General features: G+C 39.1%; 1 protein-coding gene across 4 annotated transcripts in view; it reads left to right on the forward strand.

Moving 5' to 3' along the window:
* Prkd1 (protein kinase D1) overlaps positions 1-7627 on the forward strand; it is a 311814-nt gene extending 304187 nt beyond the window's left edge. For 3 of the 4 annotated variants that reach the window (XM_027416292.2, XM_027416290.2, XM_035444919.1), the window contains 2 exons: positions 5754-5839; positions 6663-7627. In XM_027416292.2, the coding sequence (XP_027272093.2) occupies positions 5754-5839; positions 6663-6881 (305 nt within the window). In that variant the 3' untranslated portion in view covers positions 6882-7627. The remainder of the gene's footprint in view (positions 1-5753; positions 5840-6662) is intronic. The other variant, XM_027416291.2, reaches the window with a different exon arrangement.
* Positions 7628-13402: the final 5775 nt, after the last annotated feature.

The raw sequence follows: 13402 nt of genomic DNA on the forward strand, positions 1-13402 counted from the left end.
TTTCCAGAGGAATTTACAACCTGGCCTACTTTTGTAACTATCTCTCCCATGTTCTCTGCACACACCCTCACATTCCAAAGGCATGCCTTACACAGTTCCTTCTAGGTCAGCATTCTGCCTTTTTTCTTTATTTTTTTCATATGATATATTTTTATTGCATTTTCCCTTTCCCAATATCTACTGGATAATGAAAATGTAGTACACTCACACAGTGAAATATTATTCAGCTTTTAAGAAAAATGAAATTTACAAGTAAATGGATAGAGCCAGAAACAATTATTCCGAGTGAGGTGATCCACATCCAAAAGACAAATGTTTTCTTTCATTTGTGTCTGTTAGCACACTGAATCTTGTATCAGATTGACAACTGGGAGTCAGACTAAATCCACCCCCAACCAGGGATCTTTCTCATTAGAGTTTCTGGTTCATCTCTTCCATTCCCATTCCCACTCTTGGTCCTTTTCTTTGGGTGTAGTAGCCACAGCAATGCCTTCTAGGAACTAGAAGTTGAGAAGACATGGAAGTAGCCTTATGAGCTTTCAGTAGCAGCTGAGAGATAGATATTGTGAATCCTCTAAGAAGCTAAGCAGTGTGGTCTGTGGCTAGTATCCATTTGGATGATCTGTAGTTGAAATACTGAGGTGTGTGAGATAGGCTACAGTCACCTGAAATCCACAATGGAGAGTCAGCTCAGAAGTCATCCTATAAGAAGCTTAGACTTTATTTCTGACAGATTCCCATAATGAACTAAACAGGTGTCTTTTAGAAAAATAACCCTAGTCTGTTACGATAAATCTTTCCGCCAAAAGCCGCCGATCCTGATTTAGGGCCCAAATGAATACACAGTAACTTGTATTAGGTTCAAATGCTGCTTGGCCAATGACTAGGATTCTCATCTGTTAGCTCAGTCTCAATTATCATAAATCTATATATTTTATAAGACTTATCTTATAGAGGATGCCTTCCGCTGGCACCCTCCCTTTCCGGAGGAGGATCACATTGTGCTCCTGGAGGAGGAGCAGAGGGGAAAAAAGGACACGTCCTGTTTCTCCTTTTTTAAATATGAGTCTCCTTGCTATGTCACTTCCTGCATGGATCACCACTTCTCTACTACATTTCCCAGAATCCTCTTTGACTCCTAGTCCTATCTAACTTGCTGTCTCTTTGGCCAAACAGTATTTTATTCAATAATCAATAAGATGAACATACACCATACATTCCCCATCACTAGTCCTTACAGGAAGTGACAAAAAGTCAGTATTTGACAGATCCTTTTACCGGGAATCCTTGTGCCAGAATAGCTACTTTCTTTTTAAGTAGGGTTGCCAGCTTAATAGATAGAATAGCATCAAAGATGCTTCATCACAGTATTTTGTGGGATGGAAAACCTCCTTGTCTTAGTTAGGATTTCTATTGCTCTGAAAAAACACCATAACCAAAAAGCTAGTTGGGGAAAGGGGGGGTTATTTGGCTTATACTGCAGCGTTCTTATTAACCACTGAAGGAAGTCCAGGCAAGAACTCAAGCAGGGCAGGATCCCAGAGGCAGGAGCTGATACAGAGGCCATGGAGGGGTGCTGTTTACTGGCTTGCTTCCCATGGCTTGCTCAGCCCACCTTATAGAGCCAAGGACCAGCAGCCCAGGGATGCCATAACCCACCATAGGCTGGGCCCTCCCCCACTGATATCTAATGAGAAAATGCCTTACAGCTGAGGCTCCTTCCTCTGATGACTCTATCTTTGTCAAGGTGACACACAAAACCAGCCAGTTCACTATTATAGCCTGTTGGGAATAATGAAGTGTGAACTAGATGGGAACATCCTAGTAGGAAAAATGTGCTCAAGAAAGAGTGAATAGAATAGCCCAGATACATGGAAGTGTGGTGTAGAATATGGCCAGAAAGTTCTGTGTTTAAAGTTGTGTGCTTTGTCCAAAAAATGTTCTGATAATGGAATTGAGACATAGCAAATGGACTTATTCAGTGTGGAAGGGTAAAAAACTGACAAAAGAAAATCCTATCTCATTCAGAGTGTATTTTGAAGGCTGAACAGTGAACTGCAGTTAGAAAGAAACACAAGATGCCCCTAATTCAGTGTGCAAAATTGTGCTGCAAACATAGAAAAGAATTTAATGTTCATGATTGGGAAACAATCATAAACTTGTTAAATGCTGGCATTATCAGTTAGTAATAACACATTTACAGTAGAATATGGCTACTGTCTGCCATATTGTATAACAGCAGAGCCTTTCATCCAGGTCCTCTGGTACAGCCTCAGAACCATTGCCTCAAAACACCCTCACTTTGACCAGGTTATAAGTATTGGGTAAGTGCAGTGTTTTCTTTTCCATTAGAATTAGAGACCATAGCTGCATTTCATAGGACTCTGATTATACTGAATAAGATGTGGGTGAAACATTTTTGTGAATATAGTCTTTTAGGTCATATATTGACTACCTGTATGTAAATAAAACTGGCCATTAATAATAAGAAAAAGTTTCCTCAGAATTTTAACAAGGACATTAGAAAAGTCTAGTGACTGTTAGCAGAAGGCTGTGTAGCAAGATAGATCTAAAAGACTATTAGAGCCACTGTTAAATGTGAGGCTGAGATTGAAAAGTTGCTGCATCCAACAGTACAGTTCCCCAGCTGAAACATCTAAGATACAAATAAGACCAGTCTAGGTAACTTAGAGAAGAAAAACTCTCTGCTTTGAACAGAATTTTAAGAGTTGTCAGTTTGCAGTCTATTCAGGAAGGGAGGGACATTAGCCATGCCTTTTGCCACTGCAGCTGGATTGGCAGCTTCTCAAAGCAGTTCTGAACAGGAATTACTTAGATAATATTTGGTGAATAGACTACTGAATGAGCAATTGATACCTACATATGATAATTTTATTGTGTGTGTGTGTGTGTGTGTGTGTGTGTGTGTGTGTGTGTGTGTGTGTGTGTGTGTGCCTGACTATATGCTGTCTGTACACAGGTGCTCAAAGGCCAGTAGAGGGCATAGGATTCCCTGGAATTAGAATTACAGACAGTTATGAGCCACTGGGTGCTAGGATCAAAATTCTAGTCTCCCAAAGAAATAGAAAGTACTCTTAACAAGTGAGCCATCCCTCCAGTCCCCCAAGTTATAAACTCTTGTTACCCAGTTATTGTTTCAGCTTAGATATAGCCTGTAAAGCAAAAATGGGGGCAGGGAATGGAGGGGGAGGGAACTTTAGAATCTCGTTTGAAACATGGATTTGCTTTGCAAGCATGAGGACCTGAGTTCAAGTCCCAGAAGCTATGTTAAAAAGCTAGCTTTTAATACACACACATGCACACACACACACACACACACACACACACACACACACACACACACACACACGTGCACACACGTGCACACACACACAATGGATTTACTAATGCATTTTGCAATATGCAGTTGATTCTGTATTGTATGGAACTTGATTAATTAAACTGTTTCAAGATTCCCCAAGGCAGTGACAAACAAGTGATGCCCTCAAAACCAGAAATGAACTTATTTTTCTGAGTATCAGAAAGGCATTAATGCTGACTGGAGAGTCTTACATTTTGGAGGTTTTTGTTTTACATCCTATTTCTTAAGAGCCACAAAAATACATCAGTTCACACACATACCCTGCTACTTTCCTCCTTGCAGCCTAAAGTGCTTTCTCTTCACAGTATCTCATTGGTTTGCTGTGCTTATTCAGGTCACAAGGGGACTGGGGCAGGCAGGCTTAGGATCATGTGCTCCATTCAGAACACTTTTTCCATCTTTACGTTTTCCATTTCCCTGTAGACACTCCAGTTTCTCTTCTGCCAGGAACCCCCTATCCATTAGGCAGCTTGGTTCACTGCTGGGGCCCATTTGGGCACAAACCAGACCTTTTGTTGAGTTACTGTACTCCCACCTAACTAATTATAGAATTCAAAGCAGAATGAGTGAATTAATAACTTGTATTTATGCCCTGCAGTGCTTGGAGAAGTGTAATGCTGCTGCATGCTTACCGTAGCTCACAAGCTCTCCCTTCACCCTTTGTCCTCCATTTTTGCTCTGTGATTTCACAGCAGCCAGAATGGAAGGTGCACTTTACTCACCAGCGAGTAAATCGTATGAATGGATGTTTTAAGGCTCCTGCCCAACACATTCTACAATGAGAGAACTATACTTTTAAAGGCTCACAGAAAACACATGCTTGGACTCAGAAACTGTACTAAGTATCCTGCTTCCTCAGGTACCCTAAAGCAAAGTAGGGTTCTTAGGCAGAGTTCTTAGGGTTCTTGGTCTTCAAATGTGTGCTGTTGCATTTAATTTCCCTAATCAAAAAGTTAGTGTTGATTGTGGAGCCCTTCTGTGTAGGAAAACACTATAAGTATTTGACCCAAAGAAAAACTACAATGTAGGAACTAACTTCCTTTCCTTAATAACAGAGAGGATTTCAATCTATTTGGACTGAATGTTGTGCCCATGGCCCCTTATGCCAGTTTGTATTTTCAAGACCATACATGTTGATGAGGATTGGTCAATGGACTCTTCAGAACTGCCCTATTAAAAGTTGGTGGTTGGGCAAACTTGAGAAGTTTACTCTTAAGTTTTTGAAATATTAAGGTTTTCAGCAGAAAAACCCATCTGTCAGAAGTGAGACAGGATAGGCAAGGGGTAAGAGGAGTAACGTTCTCCAGTGCAGGTGCTTACTAACATTCTTTGTATACTTTCCTTTGGAGGGGCAATAAAATAAAATACAGAAGCTATAACATGAGTCAGAAATGGTTTCTATTAAAAATAAAATGTAGTGTGTAAGCTGCAAGTGCACCTCCCCAAAAGTTAAATGTGAAGAACTTTATCACATAGCGTCATTAGACACTTTGTACCTTTTTCCCTAAATTTTGTGTACATGAGCACCAAGTAGGCAGAGGAGGAGCCTGAATGGACAATGATCCTAACTCCTCACAGAGCAATACTTGTCTACTGCTAGGGAATCAGTGATTGTTAATATAAATTAATTCATTGTCATTTTAAAAAGCCAAGGAAAAGCTTTAAAGATACAGTCATTTCCTAAAGAACTGTTTGTTTATAGGTCATAGGCATATCCTGAAATGTGATTCATGTTAGGCTCAATTTTTTTTCCAGAATTTATGATGTTAACCAACTATCTCATTTCTTCTTTTATTTTATGTTGTATTTGTTTGTATCTTCTCTTTTATTTTATTTTGTATTTGTTTGTATCTTCTCTTTTATTTTATTTTGTATTTGTTTGTAACTCTGGCAAGTCTTGAATTTTACCAGTCCTGCTACCTCGGCCTCTTGACATACCACAACTAGCTAATGAAATCTGCAACTCCCTTTATATGTAGTCAAATATTGAATGCATTTTGTAACAAAATGAACAGTTTTGTCTTCTGAATGCTAGTCTTATCATATTTGTTTAAGACATTTAAAATTACAGATATTAAAATTCCTATACTGAAAAAAATTAGAGTACACAAATTAAAATTCACATTGCACAGGAGATTTGGATATTCTGCTCATTATTTCTAACTTCATTTCTTTTTTTATCCAAAAGTAAAAGTGAAGACCTTGTCTTTAGAATTCTCAACTAATTGGTTTCAGGTTTTACTATCATTATACCAGTGTAAATGTGACAAGTGTACCTCATCTGTAAAATAGCAGATGTACTAGAGACTCTAAGCAAATTATATATTCATCTGATAATTGTTAACTATTTTTAACAATGATTAATTTTCAGCCATTGATCTTATCAATAACTTGCTGCAAGTGAAAATGAGAAAGCGCTACAGTGTGGACAAAACCTTGAGTCACCCGTGGCTACAGGTAAAAGTCATCAGTTGATTGTCTCACTTGGATGTGCTTCTAGTTATTTATTAGATTTTGATATTAGCTGTAGAAATCTTTTGTCATCTTTGTACTGGCATAATTATCCTAACATTTTTTTTCCCAAAATGCATGGGATTTCTTGGGATTTCATTACATTTTAGTGTTTCTGAATCTCTCTCTGTGTACCAGGAAAATTTGATGAAGACACAACATGTACACAACACAGGCACAGCATTCCCCTGCTGCCACACCCCTGCTAATAAAAATACCAAGGTCATAGTAGAACTCGGAAGACCAGATTTGGAAAGTATCTCTATGCTTAATCCTGATAATTGTTCCAATAGTTGCCCATCTGCCCATGCCCTCTTCTCACTTGGAAGCTATATTTCAAGTCTCAGGATATTATACATGTATATAAATACACAGCAAATGCAAAGTGTATGGCTGTGTGTTCTATGTGCTCTCTTACATACTTGCTATTTCCAGATTGAGCTTTAACATTTACAAAATGATATTCTGGAATACCAAAAGATTACTTATAGCCATCAAACTGAAAAACATTGTCAACGTTCCTAATTGCTTGACTACAAGCATTAATTATCCTCACTTGGAGCCATGGCATCCTGCAAGCAGCACACATGCTCTAAGGTTAAGCGAATAGGATGGCCTTGGCGCTGGTGCTGCCTAAGAATGCACAGTGAATGGGGCAGCACAGTTAGAAAAGAAAGGTCACCTCACAGACTGTAAGAACTGACATCATAGGGAAAGCATGTGGAGTTGCAATCATCTCTGTAGTGATATTTTGGAATTTCTTCTTCAGGACTATCAGACCTGGTTAGATTTACGAGAGCTGGAATGCAAGATTGGAGAACGCTATATTACCCACGAAAGTGATGACTCGAGGTGGGAACAGTATGCCGGTGACCAGGGGCTGCAGTATCCCGCACACCTGATCAGCCTGAGCGCTAGCCACAGCGACAGTCCTGAGGCTGAAGAGAGAGAGATGAAAGCCCTCAGTGAGCGTGTCAGCATCCTCTGACTCCATCCTCTCTAATCTGTCAAAACACTGTGGAATTAATAAATACATACGGTCAGGTTTAACATTTGCCTTGCAGAACTGCCATTATTTTCTGTCAGATGAGAACAAAGCTGTTAAACTGTTAGCACTGTTGATGTATCTGAGTTGCCAAGACAAATCAACAGAAGCATTTGTATTTTGTGTGACCAACTGTGTTGTATTAACAAAAGTTCCCAGAAACACTAAACTTGTTATTGTGGATGATTTATGTTATATTTAATACATTAAACCTGTCTCCACTGTGCCTTTGCAAATCAGTGTTTTTCCTACCAGAGCCTCGTTTTGGTAAGAGGCAGCACCTATCCATGACATCATTGTGTTTGGTGTGCCCCCATCGATGGCAGTGTTGTTATAAGCAAACTCTTGAGGAGTAGATAACTTGCTGGTGTTCTGTGAACAACTCAAAATGCATGGGGGGAGGGGGGTTGAAAGATGGCTATAAGGCATATAAAGTCCTAAGATTGAGTTGCGTGAAGACAGTTTTACTGGATGGTTTCAAATGTTCTGGCCATTTGGTGAGCCTCAGTGTATTTAAACTCCCGTAAGTGCCCCTCCAAGCCTAACTGCCTTAGAATGCAAACTGCTACACAGACCAGATGCATTTCTTCCTTTCCTACAGTACCAACTGTGTTACAGAAAACCAGCAACTCAGCAAACGTTGGCCTTTTGTGTATTTTTTCAATAATAAATAAATATTCTTCTCAAAATCAGTGTCAATCAAATTATTTTTACCTATAGTCCACATCTTGTTTCCTGGACACTAAAGGACAGAAGTATCTGCTGAAATATCAGGAAAAAAATAATGTGTCATGTCTGGCTTTTAGCCTGTGCACATCAAAGTGTAGAGAAACATTTCTTTTTTCATTTTGTGTCATTTTTTACTCTTATTGTATGAATGTTTTGGCCTTGCATGTATGTCTGTTCTCCATATGTGTGCCTGGTCCCTGTTGCAGATATATCAGAAGAGGGTAGCATGTACTTGGAACAACAGTTACAGGTGGCTGTGAGCCACTTGGGGGTGTTGGGAATCAGGAGCCACTATGTGAGTGTTGGGATGATAATCCACTTGATGGTGTTGAGAATTGTGACCCACTGTGTAGGTGTTGGGAATTGAACTGGGTCCTCTGCTAGAGCACTTGGTCCTCTTAACTGCTGAGCCATCTCTCCAGCTTATGGAGAAGCATTTATATTTTGCATGCCACCTAACATAGTTAGAAAGGAGGCTTCAAGAGACATATGAATGGAGCCAAAGAGGTCCTTGGAGGCAGAAGTAGACGTAGTGCAGTCTCAATGTAGTTTCCTGACAGATCGTAAACCAGACTGGCTCTGGTTTATTTTCATGTGATAGAAGGAAGGTGGTTTTGAAATAAGCTACAAAAACTGAAGAAAAAATTAATAAGAACATCCTCTCAAACAATGTTATACAACCTGGAGAAGGGAAACCCTGTGCCAGCCAGACTTACAGATGCTCAAGTTAGGCCGTGTAGGGTGTTTTCCTTTCAGAGAGATGACAGTGGCATACTGACTGTATGACAGAGAAAAATACATGTAACTGATGCTTCAAAGAATAAGTGTTGAGAGGCACTTGAATAAATCAGGGTGTTAAGACTGGACAATTTCAACCTAGTGGAATGAAGCAAGAATATTCTATCTCTATGTTATTACTGAATTTTGTACAAATATGTCTGGAAAATTTAGTTTCTAAATCTGCTTTATGGATAGGATAGGGTGTGTGTGTGTGTGTGTGTGTGTGTGTGTGTGTGTGTGTGTGTGTGTGGTCTCTTTATGTGTGTGCATATGTGCACTTGTGTACTAGTGACTGCACACAGAAGCATATGAAGGTGTCATTTGACAAACTAGTACATGTTAACGAAGAGGAATATGACAAAAGGTTAGTAAGCAAATTCAAGAAGGGAAAAGGGGTAAAAGTATATAAATACCGTCTCAGTTTGTACATAATATACACTAGAGAATGGTAATTTAAAATACAATGATTTACATTAAATACATAGTTACCTTTTATAAGCTACAATATAAAATCCTACCTGTGACTTCTCTGTTCTGGGGAATTAAGAAGGCTATAATGTTAATAACTATGACAGCATGCCCCATATACCGTAAAATGTCTTTGAGTGTTAGATTCTTGATTGGGAAGAGGAACCTAATGTAAACTATAAAACTATCGAGAAGTACATGACTCCTGCAGCAAAGATTTACTGACTTTCTCTTCTATGCAGTGCTTTGCTATATGTATGATTTTTGGAGGTGAATAAGGGATTCCTCTTCAGACAGGATTTCTGACAGTTAATTGGAAACAAAGAAATGGTGATGCCTTTAGAAAATCGTAGATAAAGGTATGATGTGTGGCAGCCTTTGGCTTGGAGGAAGGAAAGTGATGGGTGATGTTGAGCATGGCTTGAGAAACTAGCAGGTATCTTTCTTTTCTACTTGCAATTCTACCAGACTGCAAATAAAAGACTTGACAGAGGACAGGAAGATTAAAAGGATGCATTCACAGGCATGGACATTTACCACTGAGAACTGGGGAGTTAATCCAGTGCATCCAGTAGAGGCCTGGCATGATCTGGATTGAGAAGCTCTTCTATACTGTTTTAAGGAGTTCAAATTTATATTATATTAATCTCAGAAAACCGTCCACACATCAAATAAAAGTTAGCACTATCAACAAGCTCACCCTGCCAGCAGCACAAAGACTGGGTTAACACTGAGGCCAAATGAAGGACCTTAAGACCAACTATCCTTTCAAGAGAGAGCTAGTGAGAGCTCACCAAAGCAATAGTAAATACGTAGTTGGGAAAGAGATTCAGGGAGGTGGAATCCGTGGTGTAAATTGGTTAAATGTGAAATTTAAGAGTTCAGAATGAATCTTTGGTTTGGGCTTGAATGACTATTGAAGTGTTAATTAGAGATTTATAAAGGGTACCTTAACATTTGAATGTAGCTCAGTTGGTACAGTGGTTGACCCCAACTAACAATCTAAGCAATAGTCGAGACTCTACCTTAAAAGCCCTTCTCTGATAATGAGATTGATCACTAATTTATATGCCATCCTAGAGCCTTCATCCAGTAGCTGATGGAAGCAGAAGCAGACACAGCTAAACACTAAACTGAACTGGAATCCAGTTGCAGAGAGGGAGGAATGATGAGCAAAGGGGTCAAGACCAGGCTGGAGAAACCCACAGAAACAGTTGACCTGAACAAGGGGGAGCTCATTGCCCCCAGACTGATATCTGGGAAACCAGCATAAGACTGATCCATCCCCCTGAACTTGGGTGTCAGTTAGGAGGCCTGGGCAACGTATGGGGCTTCTAGAAGTGGATCAGTATTTATCCCTAGTGTACTAATGGACTTTGGGAGCCCATTCCACATAGAGGGATACTCTCTCAGCCTAAACACACATGGAGGGCGTAGGCCCTGCTCCAAATGATATGACAGACTTTGAAGATTCCCCCCATGGAAGGCCTCACCCTCCCTGGGGAGGGGAAAGAGAACAGGATAGGGGGTTGGTTGGTGGGGAGCAGGGGAGGAGGAGAGGGAGAGGGAACTGGGATTGACATGTAAAACAAGCTTGTTTCTAATTTAAAGAAAATAAAATGGGCATATTACATAAAAATAAAATTTTATGAGAACTGAAATAAAACCAACAGTATGTTATGATAGCAGCAGGTCATATATGTTTACTACAAGAAGCCTACAAACATTTTTTTATCATGTTGCCAATCACAAAGAAGGATGTGCCATGTATACTTGTCCCAGTCTGCAGTTCTTAAGCAGTCACATCATTGACCCACATGAAGGCCATAATTGCAGTTCTCTGGTTGTTGTGATCCACCACAGAGTGTACGACACTGCTCTTGCTTTGTCCTGAGTCAGAGAACACTGAGAGAAGTGTTTTTATCAGCGTTGCTTTTGTTATGCCTACTCTTTAAGTAAAGGGACTACTCTGATGCAGATATTTTTATAAACATGTGGTGAAACATTCATTGAATGTGTGTGATGAGTACACACATTTAAGAATGCCTGCTCTCCCTTTCCCATGCATTTTTCAGTTAATGCTAAATTGGCTTTCTATGAAGTAATCACATTTTACACAATCTTTGCTTATACCTGACTCGAAACTGGACTCTAGTTTATGGAAGACACACTAAGGTCCCTGCTACCTTTAGTTGCCAAGGGAACAACTTTTCACTTTGCTGGAAACCCTTTCTCAGCTCAACCTTCTTGATACCAACTCCTAACACCCTTTTGTGATTTGTTTGTTCAATGTCTCTTTCTTTCTGTTTCTCTTTACCTTCCTCTTTTTATGTTCGCTACAATTTAAAAAAAAAAAACATTTTAGTTTCTCTGCTTTCATTTTGCTGTTTCTTTTAGTTATTAATGATTGGCTTATTGATTATAACAGGTATCTTATTATCCATTTCAGACTAATAGCTTCTTAATTCTAGTGAAGTATACAAACTTTGCCTCCTTGTAGATCTGCCTGCCTTCCATTATGTTATCACCTTATATAATATAGCTTTAGACAGCCTAACAGTGCTGTTTTACAGTTTTACATGGGTTGGATTCAGACAGGTGATACATTTCCCCTGGCTCTTTTTGATATATATATATATATATATATATATATATATATATATATATATATATTCATATATATATGAAGCCAGAGAATGGGAATAGCATAAAACCAACAGCATCTTCCAGAGCAACATGCAGCTCAATACAGGCACATTGCTTCCAGTCACATACGGGAAGCTTCTTCCAGCCTGATCATTGCTCTAATAAGTACTGCAGCCGTAGAAGGACTACAGCATTGGCCCTCCATGGCTGATTGCTAGCCAGTCCTCTCATCAGTACCGAGTCATTTCCCCAGCCTATATCTACCTATTGGAATACCTGTGCCTGGCAGCAAAGGGTTTCAGAGAACGGGAAAGAACATGAGTTATAGATCCCTACTATTTTACTGACATTTAATGATTTCCTTGGAAAAATGCTTTAGAATTTGTTGTATGATATTGGCCAGATTCCAAAGTTCTTTCTTCAATTTTATTATGATAAACTATTAAATTATCAGGTCGTTACATTTTAATGCCCTTTCTGAGGATGAAGACTAATTTCAAATTTACATTTAATCTATTTTTCTTACAGGCTCTGAATGTCTGAATGATAAGACTCTATGCCTAATTGTGCAAATAATTTTTAAAACAAGGGGTGTGTGCATGTGTGTGCATGCATAACTGTGCATGTGTGTACATGCATACATGTGCATGTGCGGTGTGTGTGTGTGTCCCAGAAACCTTCGAAACTTTAGAGCTAATTTCACCTAATGGTGGTGCAATACTTGGTAGAATCACCCAAGTTGTTTTTCGCACAACAAAATCTCATCACCAAAGTTTATCATTCTTCATAATCTCTGACTATTGTCCTCTATCATGTCTAGGTAGCATGCTTTCACCAGGATATTTTTTTTCTTCAAAGTACTCTATGGATGCATTTAATTTCCCAAATTTGTTTGTTTATTTTACATATTTGGAAGTATCAAAAGACACTGTTCACAGTTATCTGCAATATAAAGCTGAATCCTTAGCATTACAAAAATGATGTTACTGGGAGGGGAAACTGTGGTTGGTATGTGAAGTAAATAATTTAAAGTTTTAAAAAAGTGATGTTACAAAACATCTGGAGTCTACAGTCGACCAAAGTACTGTTTCAGAATGCTTTCCATGGCAGATTTTTTTTATTATTATTTTTAAGTATTCCTGAGATTCAGTTTTATTTTACTTAGCAATTTAGAAATGCCTTCCCATCATTGATCAAATCCAGTGCTTTTTTGGCTTATGCCTTCATTACTTTTGTATTGCTGTGAAGAAAAACAAAACAAACAAACAAATTTAAAAAACACCAGGACCAAGCAACTTATAAAAGATAGCACTTAATTCAGTGCTTGTTTATAGTTAGGACAGTGAGTCCATGGACACCATGTCGGGTAGCATGGCAGCAGACAGGAAGGCATGGGGCTAGGGAAGCAGCTGAAAGCTTTTATGTTGAGAAAGCAAACACTAGAAAGAAAGAGATAATTGGGAAGACAGAGGCCTCAAAACCCACCCCCAGTGGCACACCTCTGCCAATAAAGCCAGATCTCCTAGTCCTTCTGCAACAGTTCCACCAATTAAGGACCAAGCATTCAAATGTGAGACCATGGGGGCCATTCTCATTCAAAACACTACATTCCTTGGCCAGCGTAGACTCACGGCCATATCATAATACAAAGTGCACTTAGTCCAACTTCAAATGTCTCTATGTCTCAAATAGTCTATAACAGTCTCAAGACTGTTTAAAAGTTCAAAGTCTCTTCTGAATCTAAAGGCAATTTATTTTTTTATTATCTTTTACATTCCAAAATCAGTTTCCCTTCCTTTCTCTCCTCCCACACTCCCATTTCCCCCCACATTTCCCATCTG

This window comes from Cricetulus griseus, chromosome 5, assembly GCF_003668045.3.
Source record: "Cricetulus griseus strain 17A/GY chromosome 5, alternate assembly CriGri-PICRH-1.0, whole genome shotgun sequence".
Classification (NCBI taxonomy): Eukaryota; Metazoa; Chordata; class Mammalia; order Rodentia; family Cricetidae; genus Cricetulus; species Cricetulus griseus.